This window comes from Papaver somniferum, chromosome 9 (assembly GCF_003573695.1).
Source record: "Papaver somniferum cultivar HN1 chromosome 9, ASM357369v1, whole genome shotgun sequence".
NCBI classification, from domain to species: domain Eukaryota; kingdom Viridiplantae; phylum Streptophyta; class Magnoliopsida; order Ranunculales; family Papaveraceae; genus Papaver; species Papaver somniferum.
The window spans coordinates 174,153,586-174,172,672 of record NC_039366.1 but is presented as its reverse complement, the minus strand read 5'-3'; the positions used below and the strand labels follow the sequence as shown (position 1 = coordinate 174,172,672).

The following is a 19,087-nucleotide window of genomic DNA, read 5'->3' as shown; positions in this document are numbered from 1 at the left end:
CGCGTGAAGTTAACTGTCTCCTCCCACTTCTTTATTCTTCTTCCTTCTTCATAAAAACCGACTACAACTCCTTCTTCATTCTTCTCAATCAACAGCACCAACAGCAAAATCAAACTAAACCCCATGCTTAATCGTCTCTAAAAACGATCAAGAACCAAAAACTGCAATCAAATCTTCTTCAGCGTTACCCTAGATCCGTTTTCAGCAACCCTAATCCGTTCCAGAAAATTTAAATCTGAAAAAAAATAGTTGCGAAAAGAGAAATTAAACGAACAATTAGAGAAGTAATTGTAAAAGAATCTCCTTCACTGGAAAAAACAAGAAAGAAAACTGCCGTTGATTCACCAACAACAAAAATCAAAGAAAAAAACGCTACGAATTCACCAACAACAAGAAGTATGTCAAAATCTTCTCAATCTGTCACTCCTTCGTCAACAAAAACGAATGAAAACGATGATACTCCTTCCCCAGCAGCCAAAGAATCAAATGTAATCCTGGAAAAAGGTAAATATTCAAGTACATACTAATATGTTCTATTCATACCTGTAAACAACTCTGCATGTGCAAACTTGTGGTATGTATTGATACTTTTAGACAAATTGTTGAATACATACCAGTCTGTAGTGTTACTTTTGGGTTACATTAGCAAATGACACAAGATGGTACTACATACCAGTATGTAGTGTTGGTAGATTCTCATGTGGAAAAACCGATATAAAAACCCTTTTATATTTTGATATTGTTGGACACTACATATCAATATGTAGGATATTTGTTTTGATGCTGTTTTTGGTTTACAACAGCAAAAACCAAAAGAAAAACAGCATCAGCTACTCCTAAAGCAAAAAGCAAAAGAAAAGCAGCAGCGGCTACTACTAAAACAAAAGCAAAAAAGGCGACAAAGGCTGCTACTCTTTCACCGCAAGCAAAGGGAAACAAAGCACTTGTCCTGAGAGCTGCTACTCCTTCACCAAAAGCAAAGGGGAAAGCAAAAGGGGGAAAGAAAATGTACCCCTGAAAGAATGTATGTAGTACAACCACATATTACAAAAAGCGTATTAATAATATGTAGTGTGCATAGTGTTAAAACCAAATTAATTTTTAATAACGAGGGGGTGATACATATGGCATAGTTGTATTTGTTTACGAATATGTAGTGATGCATTGTTGTGTTTGTTTTATGAATATGTAGTGATGTTTTAAGTACATGGTGGTACAACTATATATTACCGCATAAAATATGTAGTAGATATTATAATTATCGGTATGTAGTTATAATACCAGTATGTAGTGGTATCTGATATGTACCATATCAGCATGTAGTTGTTTCAAGTACATGGTAGATATTATAACTGCATATTGATGTTATAACTACATATTGATATGGTATATCGATATGTTGTGGAATGGTTTTAGATTTTTGTTATTGTGTAGGTGGTAATAAGCGTAAGAAATCAGCTGGAAAACCACGAAGTTTATACCGATCCGGTTTCAGGGGCTTGTATAGGCTTGTGAAGACTATTAAGACCACAGAAAAACTTAAGTTGAGTAACTTGCAGCTGCAGCTGATCGCTGAAGCATCATATGGGAACATGTTCCTAATGTTCTGGTTCACAAAATTTGATTTAGAACATTGGTTGAAGCTTGAAAATGCAATGACCAAAATGTTACACTGTTACGTGAGAGGTCAAGATCCAAACAAGCTTACATTTTGCTTTGTAAGGCACGGCACACCGCATGAGCTGGTATCCACACCAGAAGAAATGGCACTTGTTTATGGGATGCCAAGAACTCCAAATAGTCAGTATCATGATTTAAGGCTTACATTGGTCAATAAAAAAAGTGGATGGCGTGAAACTAAATTCTTCAAAAGGACTTTTCCTGCTGGGATGAAAGCTCGTGATAAAGTGACTAGGCCAATGATTGTGAAGTCAATCTTGAAAATCCTTAAAAGAACACCAATTAATGTAAAATCTGATAAAGATTCTCTGCAAAGCGTGGATGATCAATCACATGAAGATTCTCAATAATCTGAGGAAGACGAGGAAGATGTCGAAGATCTTGTTAGGCTTATCTGCCTATTTATGTGCATTTCATTATTTTTCACAAAAAATGATGCAAACGCTTTGACTGAAAAATATATTGGTTTCGTACTTGATCTTGAGAAGGCCAAGAATATTTCATGGCCTGACCTTATTCATTCTCATTTAGAGCGAGAGCTGAATGAAAATGAGGAAACCGTAGAACACACTAATGGCTGTGCTGTTTATTTGTTGGTAAGATTTTCTCTACTTTATACTCTTTTGTTTTGTGTGTTTTCTACATTTTGATAGTATATCTAACATTGTATATCAATACTTGCAGCCATGGTTTGCGGAGCATACCCATTTGGTGCAACCCGAGCCTATAGTGACAGAACCTGAAGGAATGTATGTGCCAAGAGTGGCTAGATGGAATCATACAAAGAAATGTATTGAGTTCCTAAAGGATATTAATATTTCTGAGTATGAGGTAAACTTGCAGTACATATTTTGTCGAAAAAAAATACATATTGATAAGTACATGTAGTTTTACATATTCATATGTAGTGATATTTGCATTGTGTTACTTTGTTGTGCCAGTATGTAGTTATTTGCATTGAATATGTAGTGATACATATCAATATGTAGTTATTAGCATATCAATATGTTGTGCCAGTATGTAGTTATTAGCATCAAATATGTGGTGATACATATCAATATGTTCTTCCTTAATGTAGTGCCAGTATGTAGTTAATGGCATTGAATATGTTGTGCCAGTATGTAGTTATTAGCATTGAATATGCGGTGATACATATCAATAGGTATCTAATATGTAGTTGTCATAGAGAAGAAATATATTTCTGTTGGTACTATCTAATATGTAGTTGCTTTTTACATTCTTGATCTGTACCAGTTCCATGATGAATTCAAAGACGAGATCACAAACCATAAAAAACAAATTCTTAATCGTATCTCAAGAAGGATTCAAGAGGAAGAAAATACTGAAACTTCCAGTGAAGAAGATGACAATTCTGAATCGGAAGAAGAGAAAGAAGAAGAAAATGGAAGTACAATGGAAGAAGAGAAGGAAGATGATGACTCGGTATTTGGGGGAGAGGATTGGAAGATAAAATACGATGATTTGAGGAGTACAATATCTGAAAAATGGAGCGAAGTCAACACAATGCAGCAAGAGGGCGAAACGGTTGACGCTTCAAAGCTTGAGTTGATGTTGCATGAAATTTACTTGAAATCTTTCCCTTTGCAGAGAGAAGCCGGCCATGAAGATTATGTTAGCTTGGGATGTACACCTACTCAAAGCAATCCCAATGAAGATTTGAATGTGGACCCAACAGTTGAGGTCGAAATGAAAGTTTCTCCGGAAGATCAAACAGATGTTAATGTCACCTCTGCTGAAGTTGGTTTGTCAACACCGAAATATCAAACAAATGTTAATGCCACCTTTGAAGTTGAATTGTCAACAACACCTGCAGTATTGAAGTTCCGTGATGTTGAAGTTCAGCGTTCTGAGGTTAGAAGCTGGGCTAAGTCTAATTTGAAGCAAAAAGTCAAAGAGGTACAAGTGAAAAATAGCAAAGAGAACACACAAGTAAGTAGTATGCAGTCTAAGTTTGATTTTAATGTTCACTTTTTACTATATCAAAGTAGATACTTACATTCTTGTAGTGGTATCTACCATTAAATATTGCTATGTACTGCTACATAGCATGTTACATAACAATACATATGTAAGTAGATTTAATGTTGACAGTTTCAATTGTTTTTTGCAGACTGATCCACTTGAAGTTAAGCAGGTAGCAGTAACGGAGTTGCTTACTATTATACAACAAACAAAGGATATAGTTGAAATTATGTCCCAGAAATCTGAAGACTATAACACTGCATCGACGGCGGGAGGTCTTTATCTCATGGATGTACCTTTGTTTAGTGAGATGTCGAGTTTGGAACACATCGAACAGCTCGCTATCAGAGATTAGTTAGACATGGCAAACTCCGGCTTTGGAATTTACGTCGAAGAGTATGCAGGCCTCCTTCCAGATCAAAACGGTGGTCTTTTTGGTATTGATATACGACAACAATTTGATAATTTATTTGGAAGAGATTTGCAACCTGTAGAATTTCCACAAGATACAACTGAGCAACAAGAACCCAGTGAACCGAAAGATGCAGGTGAAGTTACAACTAAGCAACAATAAAACATCCCATCAAAAGGTTCACAAGATACTTTGGAGGTTCCATCACAAGATGTTTTGGAGGTTCCATCACAGGTGAACGATATGTACTAAATGTTATTTTGTGCATACTTCGTGTACTTAATGTTAATCATCAGCTCTGTTGTGTTCTTACATTACATTTTTTTTATGTTGATTAAAAATGCAGGAACCAATCACCCCAAGCCAGAAACAAAAAAAGGTAGCAGTGAACAAAAAGCTCGTCACAAGGCCCGAAAAGCAGCAGCGAACACCTACTAGACCCGTTACTCGTTCCCATCATACAAAGAAGAAAGATGATATTTACGAAAGTGGAAGTAAGTTCTCTACATCATATGAAGAACCTAAGAAGCCGAAAGCTGGAGGAACAGAAGCAATACCATTAAAGAAGAACAAAAAGCTTAAATTGCGCCGCAAGGTGTTCCGGAAACTGAATAAATCGTCATTCTATAATGACTTGAAGGATGATCAATAGACTATCCTTTCCACATTCTTCGAGAATGCAGACTTTCTTAGGTGAGTAGTAATTTTCGTGTACTGTTATATTCGTAGTGGGCAATACATATTGACATAAAAAAAAATTGATATCCATATCTATTACATATTGATATGTACTTTTGATATCCATACATATTGGTATATTATGCTTGGGAACATATCAATATGTTCTGTTACACAAGAATACTAACCTTTACGTCGTTATTTTCCAGCTCAATTGCTTGGAAAACGGGAGAAGGTGGTCTTTGTGTTAGTGGAACTACAGTTGAGGACTTGGTACATAACGATTCTTTAGAGCAAGATCTTCTCAACTACAGACAATACAAGCTTAACAACAAGTTTCAGAAAGAGCAGCCGATGCACAAAATAAACAGAAAATACTTACCTGTCTTGCATCTGGATCCGTCCGCTCGGGTAACTTGTTATCTTACAGTGCATATCTACATGGTACATATTCATATTAAAGTATGTAGGAATAGGTACTTGCAATGTTGTTGTGTTTTATGTAGGAATAGGTACACTACATATCTATATTGCATAACACATAATTAGATATAACTATTCAAGTACATCCATGTTTTCAATTCAATGTCGAATTCCCGGATAAGCTCAAAAGAGGAGCAGAAGATTCTGTTTACAAACCAATATTGGCGATGGATAAAAGTATCAAGAAGATTCTTGTACCAATGTGCCATCACAATCTTCATTGGACGCTACTTGAGTATGACTGCGAAAAAAGTGGTGTTCAACCACTACAATTCTTCTAAGGCTGAATGGGAGAAATGTGTTATCCAAACGCCACAAAAATGGTAGATTACATGTTCAAACCTATCAACATGTACTTGCTAGAGAACAGTAAAGAAACATTGAAGAATGTAGTAGTCAATGAATGTGAAGCACCTCAACAAGAAAAATCACCAGACTGCCTGCTATTTGTGATGTATTTTATGAAGATGAAGTCGAAAAGCAAATATGTGGGAGTACCTTTGGGAGATGATGATGAAGTGCAATTGAAGATTCGGAACAAAAGGGTCGCTTTAGCATGCAAATTTCTGACAGCATCTTCACCAGAAATCAGTTGGAAACTGACACAATAGAGTCTTAATTGCTAAAAGTAGTCTGACAGTACATATTAATATTTACCTATTTTACTTTTATTCTTGGTTACATTTCATGAGTTCAAGAATGTTCAAAAACATATCTTAAATATTGCTTTTCCTTTTATTAGTGATTTTTAATTTGGACTTGGGTTGAGTTTAATGTAGTGATATTTCAATTGTGTTACTTTGTTATGTTGTCTAACTTATTAGTGATTTTGTGTTGTTGATACGAAAAGGCGCTGCCCCCTCGACCCCCGTAGATGGTGAATCAGCTGGGAAACCATAAAGTTTAAACTAATCTTATGTAATGGTTTAAATTTGCTTTAAGTGATGGAAATGTCAGTATGTAGTGTAACCATACTGGTTATCAATATCAGTAAGTGGTGGAAGATGGTTACACTACAATCAGTACATATCAGTAAGTATTGATTGCATTCTTGTTACAATAATCAGTATGGTTACACTACAATCAGTACATATCAGTATGTAGTGGAAGATTGTTATCAATATACTACTACTATCATTATGTACCAGAAGATAGTTACACTACAATAATCAGTATGGTTACACTACAATCAGTACATATCAGTATGTAGTGGAAGATGCTTACGCTACAATACTGACATGTAATGTAATACTACAATACTGGTGATAGATACTGACATGTAAGATCAATATCACTATTTCATTTATGGTGAATGACAAACTAACAACATATTTCATTATTCGACACTTAATGACACTTAACAACATATTTCATTATTCGAAAGATCAATATAACTACATATTGATAGACTTATAATGTTTGAAAACCAAAAAAAGTTATAAGAAACAACAAAAACAGTATTTCAATACACTTATAATGTTTGTACTGTAAAGAAACGGTTATTAACCAAATTTCAGTTGGTATTGACGAATCAAAAACAGTAGAATAGAACAAGGACTACATGTTGATAGCTGGTGGTGAGCTTTTCAAATAATAACTGGTGGAAAGAACGGCAATGTCATCGGTATCACCTTCTGATGCACGTCCAAGCCTGTGATAAAACAAAAGAGAAATCAAAACACTACTTACTTAAAAAAATACATTGTACTGTAACATCCTACCCCAAGACATTTTTAATATGTACTGATTGAAACACATACCTGTCACAAATCATTCTTCAGAAAGTTCATACTGACGGATAAGAGTGCATGTTGCCTTGTTGTGATGAGTTTTCAAATTACAGTTTGAACACTTAACAGATTTTCTACTATTCTCCCATGTACTTTTAATACGCTTTCCCTTTTTCCTGCCTGGTGGAGCCCTAATTACAGCTGGTGGGAGAACGGTATCGTCTACGTGATACTCATCAGGCCTATGAGAAAAATAAATAATCTTAACTACCCACTAATATGTAAACAGTATATTGTTCCTTAAAAAACAATATCAAAATGTACTTTTAAAGACACATACTTGTCGTGGTTAGGAACAGGTCTAATAGCTATTGAATATAGCTCACGATAACAGGTAACTTTGAAGTAATCTTCGACGTAATCAAGTATCCTTCCTCCAGATCTAGTAATAGCTGCAGTAGCATGCGAGCATGGAAAACCATACACACGCCATCGTTGGAAAATACAAGTTTTTTTCTCTAGATCTACCGTATGAGACTTCACACACAAAACACAACATATTATCTACCGAATATCTACACAATACATATTCATATGTTATCTGCAGTACACCTAAGATACTAGATGGGTGGATATCACATCACAGAGCATGTTGCTTAAAAAGAAAAGAAAAAAGTAACTAAAATTAAGATGATAGAGATTAAGGATAAATGCTAACCTTGGAGAATGTACCTCAAAGCGGTTAGCATATGACTAGCTAACTTTCCAGGGATGGCCAATTTGAATGTGTAGTTCAAGCAAGGCTTGATACACATTGGTTAGCAGTTCTGGGTTCATCAAGACACTCTCTTCGCGACGTTCTGACATCAACTCCATAATATGTAGCCTACAAAGACAGGAAACATCAAGTCTATTATACTACATTATACGTAGATTAACAAAACATACAAGCTTGTACTGTTACAAAAGAAACTAATAAAATCTTAACACTACATATAAGTTTGTACTGTGACTAGGGGAACTGATGCAAACCTGATCTTGTCAACGAACGCACACGCGGGTAACTTTTTCTCGCGGTTAATCCAATTATTGAATGATTCGGCAACGCTTGAAGAAGTCTGACCATACCTACAGCCCTTGAAGAACGCACTGGACCACTTTTCCCTTGGAATGTTGCGACAGTAGTCAGTAACCCAAGGCCTTCCCAAATTTACCATTTCTTGAAGAGCTTCCTCGTATCTTGCAGGAGAAAGCGCATATGTTGCCTTTCGGAAAGCATCAGTCACTTCTTTATACTTTTCGTCAAACTTTGTGATAGGTAAGCTTTTGTCCAAGTGGAAGTAGCAATAGCTTTAATGAGAATTAAGGAAAACTTTGGGAATGTATTTAACCAACCCTTCACCTCGGCCAGTCATAAAAGTGATTAGGCGATCATCATCCAAAGCATCCTTCAGATTCTTGAAAAACCACTCCCAATTGTCATTAGTTTCACCAGAAACTAATGCATATGCGAGAGGATAAAAACCTGCAAAAAAGGAATTATTCTTTATATTAAGCAACTGCTAAAAGGAAAACAACCAGTACATATCAACATGAAAAGCTAACACCACATATTGACATGCAGTATGGTTTACCTGAAACTACATATTGACAACCAGTAAGGTCAATATGTAGTAATATACTAGTTGACAACCAGTACATATCAACATGTAGTCCTTCTTCTATACTAGTTTTTAGATTTTTTTTAAAGCATAGACAGTACTAGTTATACTAGTTATATTTCCTTGTATTGTTACAGAAATAGACACTACATATTAAGACATGTTGCCGTTAAGACATGTTGTCGCCATGGAAAAAAAAAAAGAAAACCATATGAAAAATAAAAAAACCAGTTACCTTGATTGTCGTTAAGACATGTTGCCTCCATGAGACCTCCTCTAAAAGTCCCAGTAAGAAATGTACAATCACAGAAAATCATCGGACGATAAAGTTTATAGCCCTCTCTACAAGCTCCAAAGCAAATAAAAAGTCTATTGAATCTCTTTGTAACACCATTGAAGTCGAAATCAATATATGACCCGGAGTTTGTTTCCCTAACTGCATTAACCCACCAAGCAAGATTAGTGTAACACTTGACATCATTACCAAAAATATGTTTATGCGACAACTCAAGTGCATGATATGCGTGGTGATAATTGATGTCGATTCCGCCACCAACTTTAACATAATCTATAATCTCTGCTGGCTTTATGAGAGGGTTGTGCCTGAAACGCTCATGAATTAAATTGTTCATAAGCTTTCTCGAAACTTTTGGATTCTTCAACATATAACCACCACCACAGGTGTGCCTCCCAACATATTCCTTTATCTTAAAAACATCAATAGAACTACCAATGGCAGTTGCATGAAGCCTCCATGAACAACCTTCCACGCTGCATACGGTGAATCTCTCTAGGTCATTCTTCAACTTCCTTACCTCATATCCAGTTCTCATGCAGTATTTTTGGCAAGCTATACGTACAGAATCAACACCACCATAGAATAATTATTTTGTATCCTCAAAGATCTTCTCCCAACCATCTGAAAAAAGGCACATTTGGAACCTCTTTACCATCTTTCAAATAACTGTTTTTTGCACTGACAACTAAGTCTGCATTACTGTCAACTTCCATACGCCTAGAAGAATTAGATGCGCCAGCTGAAATTACATCCACATGCAAATCAAAGAAAGCCGATTTCTTTGCAAAAGGTAATGCAGCGATGCTCTGGAGCGTTACGTCGGCAAGAATAGGAACTATCACTTGATTCTGGACATAGTTAACGACAATAGTACATGGAGTCAACCAGCTCCACATATTACAGATGGAAAATTTCAAATCCTCTAAAGTGGAAGACGATGTAACCAAATATGCAAAGTGGTATTGCTTATGGTATACATGAGAATAACAAGCAATATCTGAATCGTGAGCAACGTCAGACATGTTAACCCTGTAAAAAATGATCAAAAAGTTACATTTTGACATGATATGTATTGATAATATACGTATTGATATGTATTGAGTATAAAAAAGAGTCTCCGAATGGTTATGTGTTGTATCATTTCGATATGTATTGACATGTTCTATGCATTACGTATTGACATGTACTGAGTCTCTGAATGGATATGCGTTATACATTTTGATATGTATTGACATCTACTGTAGGATGAAAAGAGAGCATGTTATTTGCAGTACGTATTGGCATGTAAAATGTAGGATAAATAACATACATTTTACTACATATCTATATGTACCGTGCCTATGAATAAATATGTTCCATATATTTTGAGACAGATGATCATATCAACAAAAAGCATGCTAACGAACTGCAGCTATATCAAAAGAGAAAACAAAATTACTACACGATCTGTCTAATGAAACAAACCTATATATAAAAATACAAAAATCAGATTACAAAAGAAACTAAACAGAACAGCAGCAGAGAAAAGGTGATTACAGTAACATACCTTGTTCGAATCTGAGATAAACCTAATTCGAATCTGAGATACCTAATTGAAACACACAAAAATCACAAAAAAAAAATACTTAAAAAATCGAACGGAAACTGAAATAAAAATGTAAATCATCATAAAACTGAAATCATAAAAGAAAGATCACAATGTACGTCATAGACAATTATTCTGATAGAAAGCGGATCAGAATAAACCTAATTATTCATCATGATTTCAAGAACAACAGCAGAGGAAGATGATTAAAAGTAAATACCTTGTTCGAATATGAGATGAACCTAATTCGAAGCTGAGATGAACCTAATTGAAAGACACTACCAGCAGTAGAGAGCGAGAAACACAAAACGCAGCAGCAGCGAAGCGAGAGACTGGATCTGAGATGAAAAAAAGAGAGGAAAGAAACAAAGCCGGAATTTGATTTCTTCATTATATACAGTTGCAGAAGGGTATGTTAGGTATATTTGAAAGTACGCTTTGTTTCAACCGCACGTGGCTGGAGTAGAGAATAAAAATCTGGTCCAAAAACAGCGGATAATTTTGTTCTGGTGGTGGACTACACATTAACCGGTCCTGGGTTTTTTGGATTAAACAGTAATTCCTAGTATTAAAGAAGGTATGGTAATGCAGCCTTCCAACATCATAGTGGGGAAGAGAAACATATTGTTGATGGCTGATACTCTAATTAATGAAGGCTTGGAAATAAGATGCTATGAATTTTGTATACTCCTTCCAAAAGCAGAAGAGTATATTGTACCTTTTTTGCATAGTGATGTGGTGGGGAGGGGCTTCTCCAGTTCTGCAAGGCCCATGGCCATGTGGTTTTTCTTGAGTGCACACAATTTAGTAGAGAAAGAAAATAATAGAGGAGAACAACTATGTTTTGAGGATCGCTCGCTTCTAATTTCTAATAATGAGGAAGAGGTTGTCAGCAAACAATTTTGGATTGAACAAGAGTACACCATGAGATTGATTGACTATATTGTATCGTTGTTTAGCACTTTGGATTCTGTTTAAATTTTGGAATGAATTATTAGTAGAACATTTGTCGTTTAAGTGATGTGAGGTCCACTGGCAGCAATGCAGGGTTGTTTAGATGAATAATAAAGTGAAAAATGAAACAGTAGTAGTATATATACTCATGGGAGAAGCATAAGGGACCATTTATTGGTGAGATCTAAAGAAACTCATTGCTCCTAGGACTCAACATCAGTCACCTTGTCAAATCAAAAACAGCTCCTTCACCCATGCATTATATGAACGCAAAGTTGCAAACCTTTACTTTCATGAACCTCTTATCTCATCCACCAACACTTCACTGTAGATTTGCATGTACTGCAGCAGCATGCAAGTGACCCAAAGGTCTTTCAAAAAGATTGGTTTCTCCTAGAAAAAAATTAACACATCAAAAATCTGTTTAAAATTTGGCAATTCTGCACATTTGAAAAACATTAGTTCTTATCAAGTTACTGATAGTTGATTTAGAAACCTGCAATCCTACTCAAAGAATCAACCGACCAGATCCCCAACAACAACATGGAAGTGTCAATTTAGACAGATCAGCATTTAATCATATATGCATGAGTGACGTTAAACCCAAAGTTACCACCCTATCAAGTAAACAATGCAAATAAATCATTCCTAAAGAACATGCTAAACTTATCATAAAAGCCGGCATGATTAACACCACCAAGAAGTATACTAAAAAAAACTCCAAAACATGTCATTGTTTTTTCTCGAACCCTTTCACATGGGTTACAAAAACAAGGGTTTTAATTGATTGCAGTCTTTTATCCTATGTGGGCTTCAATCATGGCAGTTACTGATTGAAACAGTCACCTGAAATTTCTCTTTCTTCAATGTTCATGATATTTCATCTTCCATGTCATTTACTACTCTCTCCCACTCATTGTGATGTTTGGTTATTTGCCTTCAAAGCTTTTGCTACCTTCAAGTAAGAGTTACAGTATCTTGTCAGAGGGAGATCCATTCACATTGATGGAGTTACACCGGTGATATCTCATCGGAAATTTCTTCAAGCAGCGCAAACAAACATAATCTAAAATGAATATTTTTTTTATAATGTCCTGTTCTTCTATTGAGTCTGGCATTCTCACAGAAAATTAACACATTGCGTGATATAGTATACAAACTCCTAGTTTACTGAGTTGAAAATTGACAATTTATTATGAACAGTTGGAAGTTCAAACCGGTTGATAGAGAGCTCACATCTACTGATTTACATGTCATAAAATGCAATAAACATTGGTGGGGCTCTAATGCACAGTGAAAAAAAAAATTGTACACTGTTTTTATTAGTACAATGTACCCTCAGCTCATCTTCTCAAACATTAGTTCATGTGTTTGGTGGAGCTCTCTGTTAATCTTTCCTTATCCATCTGATTTAAGTGTCTTTAAAGCGATAGTCTAATTTCCTTGCGCATTGTAATTTTGGGAACTCTTTCTCCTGATTCTCCTTCTTCATTTTTCTTGAACTGTCTAGATGCGTGTACACTTTTTACACTCTGATCTACTAAACAAGAAATTCTGTTTGCCTTTTCTGACCACCTTTTCATTCAACTGTTCTTGGTAAAACTCTAAATCTAAATTGCATGTCTTACTTCAAGGAGAAGAGTAGTTGCAACTAGCAAAAATCAATTTGTTTCAAGATATTGTTTACAAGGAGAAGAGTAGTTGTTCTTCACTTGGGTTATCTACGTTAAAGGGAATGATGGAGTCCAGAAAATCTGTTCCGAACCTAGCCAAGTCTATTCACTCTCTTCTAGGATTGAAGAAGCAATTAACTTCCAACTGGGCTGATTCAGTTTGTAACATTATCAAAGACATGTCCACTGAAGAACCATTTACTTCTTCTGTGACTAAATCTACATCTGAGAATCAAGAATGTGATGCAGACTGTATTATTACAGAGATTCAAGGTAAATTCCTATATGTTAACCTGAACAGAATAATCTTACCTAATTATTTGCTTAACAACTTTAATTTGTTCTGTTTAACTGTTTACAGCTAATCTTGATGTCTTGAATGCTCAGCTAAACCAACTGAATATACAGAGGAAGCAAACGCTGAATGAACTTCTAGACTTAAAAGGTAAATCAATTTATGTCAAAAGAATATATGTTCCCCAACCTGTCTATAAGAATGTGAAACTTGAATTCATGAAGGAAAATTGAGGAAACCTGATGAAAGAACAACTTTATTCCTTTTCACAAAAAAAGTTTATTTTCCGTCAGCGAACCTAACAAGTAACAAATGCTTGCACTGCAGGGAATATTCGTGTATTTTGTCGTATAAGACCACTCATTGAAGAAAAGATAGTAGGAAATCCTAAATCAGTTGTAGCTCTAGATTCGAGTAATGTGATTCTAAAACTCGGAGAGAATAAGAGTAAGCGGTACAGTTTCGACAAGGTTTTCGACCCTGGCTCATCACAAGGTGCTTGAATTGGTACATTCTACATATGTGATTATTTAAGGGTTTCCTTCCTCCTCTTTTACACACAAGTCAGATAAATGCAAGTTATAACATACTTTGAAGAACAACTAATAATACACTTAAAACCTTCAGATGTAGTTTTTTCGGAAGTTGAACCTGTGATCAAATCTGCTGTGGATGGCTACAATGCCTGCATCTTTGCATATGGGCAAACAGGAACTGGAAAAACTTTTACTATGGTGAGAATCCTTATTCAGCTGCACACTCAAAAAATTAAAATTCTTGTAAGCTCGAATCTCTTCTGGCACGGGAACATATAAGAACAAACAGTAACTGGTGGTGCAAATATGTGATGTGTCGTAACTGAGTTTCACCAAGTATTATCTAAGAACTCAAGTGTGCCAAGATTATTCATGCTAGGAACTAGAATTGTACATATATAACTGACTAAACACTAAATGAGGTACATGAATTACATGACCAAGTAAACTGCCTGCTGGAGCAGTGTTTTTTATCAGTATCAAAATAAAAAATTCCTTAGTTTATTCAGTGTAAGTAACGCATAAAACTCTTGATAGACTCTTCTGACTGCATTATTTGTTGGTCTAAATATTTTAGGAAGGTAATCATGATTGTCCTGGTGTTGTGCCGCGTGCAATCGAGGAGTTGTTCAAACAAGCAGCAGACAGCAACCATACATTTCATATCACTTTCAGCATGTTGGAAATTTACATGGGTCATCTCCGAGATTTGCTCGTCCCTCAACAGATGAGAAAGCCAATGGATTCAATGACACAAAGGTACGCATGTGTATATGATTTTATTACTAAACAGTTGAGCATTATTTAATAAAATGCAATCTTCGATCCAAAAAACTAGTAGATCCAATAAAATAATCTACAATTGCAGCCTTTCGATCCAAACAGATCCATGTGGAGGGGTTGAGATTGAAAACCTGGTTGAGATTAAAGTGAATAATATCAACCAAGCTAATAAGCTGTATGGATTAGGCAGCAGGTTCAGATCGACTGCTTCCACAAATTCTAATCCAAGTTCAAGCAGATCTCACTGGTAAATGCTTTCCCGTAGCACATAATTTCTGAATTTTATCTGTAGAATTCAGTAAGCAGCTCAAATAAATATCCCTAAAAATGACTCAATTCTGTTCTCCGAAATTTAATAAGCTGGTATACACAAACAAAATGGGTGTTGCAAGCTATAAATGTTGTGAATTTTGAAATTTTTAGAGCTACAGATCAGAGGACTTAATTTGGATCCATGTTGAAACAGCTTGACTCGCATATCTTTGACATCTTTCAATGCTACCGAAAGGAGGAGAGAAACAAACAAAATATGGATGGTGGATCTTGGTGGAAGTGAGCGAGTGCTAAAAACAAAGACTTGGGGAAGAAGGTTTGAAGAAGGAAAAGCCATTAACCTATCTCTCTCAGCGCTCGGAGATGTCATTAGTGCTCTTCAAAGAAGAACTCCCCATGTTCCTTTCAGGTACTCATAGTAACAAATCGTGGTCAAACTTGCTCAACTCCCATGCCAGATCATTTAAGTATTGTTTTGATTAACAAATATAAACATAAATTGAATAAATTTCATGTTTTACAGGAATAGCAAACTGACACAAGTCCTGAAGGACTCTCTTGGTAATTATTGGTTTCCTTAGATACACGTTTGTTTTCTTTTCTGGATTGGACATGTATTATAGCTTCACACTAGCTACTTAATTCTATATATTTTTCTGCATACAGGAGAGGATTCAAGAACTTTAATGCTTGTCCATGTCAGTCCCAAAGAGGATGATCTTTGTGAATCTGTATGTTCTTTGGGTTTCGCCACACGAGTGAGGAACATTCACCTAGGGAGCAACGAATCAACTGTAATTATCTAATATACTTCATTTGGTTTGGATTAATCTGCTAATAGTTATGTAATATATACCCATAACCATGAAATCTGGACTCACAAGTACTCGAGGACATAGGAATTATAAAGGATAATTTCCTTACCCTTATCCTAACATATCTATTCAAGTCAACAATCTTAAATCAAAGCATCTGAAACTGATGTTATAAGGAAGATTTAATAACCATATCTGTTTGTAAACTCATTGGATTTAGTCTAACCATTAGAATGCTATTGAATGCCAGGACATGCAAGGCAAGAAAGAACTTATGATGGCCAAGCTTCTGGAGGAGATGAAACGGCTAGAAAATGACAGACAAGATGTCAAAGAGGATATCAAGAAGTTATATGAAGAACTTGGGCAACTGACAAGGACCAAGCCACCTGACAATGAGCATTTGGAGGCTCTACATAGAATTCCAGAAACAAATGATAATACAGAAAAGAAAATCCAGCAAGAAGAGACAGTAGCTCCCTCATCACAACTCCCGACATTTATGCAGCCAACTATTTGCAGTAAGAGGAGATCAGGCATTGACTTTACAAAAGGTTTGAATAAGAAAAACTCAGTCTCAACAAGAAACAGAAAACCTTTATCAACTCGTGCCGAGTCATTGTGCTTTCCAATCAAGGATGCCTCTGAATATGGGTCGGAGTGCAGTATTGCCAGAACCACTTGCTTGGCAGATTATGGAACAGAATACAGTCATACTACGTCAGAATGTGAGACCAAAACGGTTGTTCTGCCAAAACAGAGAAAACCTAAGATGGGCTTGGCTCGTTCAGAGGCTCGCAATGGCAGGCACGAAAGTACAAAGGCAAGTAGAATTGGTTTGTCAAAATGCTTCACAGTTGAGAATTGGCTTCAAATACATAATAATGAGCCGACTACTTGTAGCTACAATCGTGGGAATAAGAGAGTGCTTGCTATTCCACTCCCAGGTGTCAAAAACAGGTGCAGTGATCAGACTAAGATAGATATATTACACCAAGATGAAATGCATAATCAAGAATTTGCGGCGAAAGAGTCCTACGACCATGATAAGATTGATAAAATAATAGATACGGGGGTGATTGATGATGATATTGTGACTGAATCAATCACCAGTTCGCTGTATTCTAGGTTGAAAATGATGAAAAAGATACCAGGTTCACTGGATGATTTTGTTGTCAATGAAGATAGGTTCAGCCCCACATCTCCACTTGATATCTCATTTGATAGATCCATTAAGAATGAAGATTGTTGTGGAGGAAGAGAAAGGTTAACCGAACATGCATTAGAAGACAGAGAAAATTTGGGTGATAAGTTCGTGGAGGACAGAAGTGGGTACAACACATCATTTGGTATGGACAAGAACAATTATATCAACGGAAATAGAGATTCAAAAGAACCTGTCTCCAAAAGTGCATTAGAATTAGAAAATCTAAGTTTGAATACCATAACTCCCGATGAAGCTACTACCGATCTTGAAATAAAAGTAGTTATCAATCAAATGGTCCAGACTGAAGACCTCGTTTCAGACCGAAGCATGACAGGAGAAGAGTGTGTGGAGAAAGATTTGCATAAATTTTCACCGTACATGGAGCTTGACTCAACAGCATGCTTACACACTATGCAATCTCAAGGAGCGCTAAACTTGAACCTAAATGACGATTCAGATCAAGAGGATTCTATCATGTCTGCTGTTGAATCCCAAGAAAATACAGGTTAATACTTCAATCTTTGAGAACAAAATTTTATCTGAGACACTATTCAATGTTAATTTGATAATGTATCATTATCTTACATTATGTTTCATTGTTTTTTTTCTCAGGGATACTTAACCTTCTCGGACAGAAAGTTCAAGTATTACGGCCATTGCACTTCTGGGGTTGGGGGTTCATACATTAGGATTTGACCACGATTTCTTCTACGGGTTAATGCAGTAAAGGAGCATCAGTGGTGGACAACTTGAAGTATACTTGCTCTGTTTTATTTGTTTCTGTAACTTGGCTTCAGTTGGAATTGAACGTTTCTCCGACTAAACTGTTTTGAAACAACCTACATCCTAAATTCTTAGTTCTGGATCAAGGCTTGGAAATCGGACATAGTATCCTGTTATACTAATGGCATGTAAATATGTGTATAAAATGAGACTTTCTAGTAGTTATCTACGACAGCACCTAATATTGGTATACGCATACAAAAGGGAAACAATTTGAGCATAGAACAGAACTAACGTCATCATTGAACCAAGAAAAGAACAAAATGTAGATTTAAGTTGAATCATACTGTATAGGTCATACAAAAGGTTACCTGTCGGTTGATAATGGAGTTTTGACATCAACCATCACATCGCTTGAGACATTCCTATCACCTTAGAGGCATTTTGTCAACCAGTTAGCCAGCAGCATTGCTATTTAAGTTCTTCGTATCTCTAAATTTCAGATTGAAGAGATGAAGCACAGCCACCGTGAATGTAGGTATGAATAACAGTGATGTGGGAGCTCTACTTTGATGCTAAGCCTTTTAGGGTTCTAAATGTAAAAAAAAACTTGGACATTAAGAATAACGACGCCTTTGTTGAGATGGGAGGGCTGGCTGATCTGAGGGGTAGGACTATTTGGAGTTTTCTTTTAAGGGCTCAGATGGTGGGATGGGCAAAAGAGCAGGTTTGCCCATTGCCACCCCATAGTTGGACTGCTAAATCAAAGAGCCCATTGCCACCCATAGCAGGCCTGTCAAATCAAAGAAATAGATGTGCAAATGCTTAAATTTTGGGAGTTTGTGCATCCGTCTTCGGGCTCAAACCAATGTGCTCTATCTCAAATGTTTTTTTTTTTTAAGGAAAAAAGAGATTATATTTTGGGAAACTTAGGCGCAGGCCCCAAAAAAAAATATTCTTATTGTTGGATCCATAATTAATTTTAGGTACCGTGACACTCATAATTATTTTCTTGACACCCATAATTATATAAAATTATTAAAAATGTCTGTATGACTGATTATGCATCCGCATGAGGGGTTATGCATCAGGGGTATAATTGACAACGCAACTTGGATATAACATATCTAAAAATCCGCGCCTTGGAATTTTACGAATTTTATACCGTTGGAAATCTTTTTAAGAGAGCTACGCAACGAGTACAAATAAGAATATCAAATTTTTATTTTTCACAAAAAAATCGGAGGTGATCATCATTTTAGGAAAAAATTTCGAAAACTTGATACATAACTATTATGCAGCCACCAAAAAAGATGCA

The 19,087-nt window shown here is 35.9% G+C and overlaps 2 protein-coding genes across 2 annotated transcripts; one reads left to right on the top strand and one right to left on the bottom strand.

Moving 5' to 3' along the window:
• Positions 1-6,793: 6,793 nt before the first annotated feature.
• Positions 6,794-11,720, bottom strand: LOC113312889. The gene is made up of 13 exons (XM_026561620.1): positions 11,689-11,720; positions 9,903-9,954; positions 9,626-9,773; positions 8,863-9,063; positions 8,601-8,606; positions 8,362-8,491; positions 7,999-8,316; positions 7,729-7,852; positions 7,535-7,541; positions 7,307-7,418; positions 7,078-7,208; positions 6,981-6,996; positions 6,794-6,887 (listed from the first exon to the last, which is right to left on the bottom strand). Exons 1-13 carry the CDS (start codon positions 11,718-11,720, stop codon positions 6,794-6,796), a joined length of 1,371 nt encoding a protein of 456 aa, XP_026417405.1.
• A 682-nt stretch (positions 11,721-12,402) lies between these two features.
• On the top strand, positions 12,403-17,998 carry LOC113310127 (kinesin-like protein KIN-14T). Its single transcript, XM_026558711.1, has 11 exons — positions 12,403-13,410; positions 13,499-13,582; positions 13,760-13,927; positions 14,060-14,166; positions 14,546-14,727; positions 14,837-14,998; positions 15,218-15,433; positions 15,548-15,585; positions 15,691-15,818; positions 16,090-17,551; positions 17,659-17,998. The coding sequence occupies exons 1-11, from the start codon at positions 13,200-13,202 to the stop codon at positions 17,733-17,735; spliced, it is 2,835 nt and encodes a 944-aa protein (XP_026414496.1). The 5' UTR covers positions 12,403-13,199; the 3' UTR covers positions 17,736-17,998.
• The last annotated feature ends 1,089 nt before the right edge of the window (positions 17,999-19,087 follow it).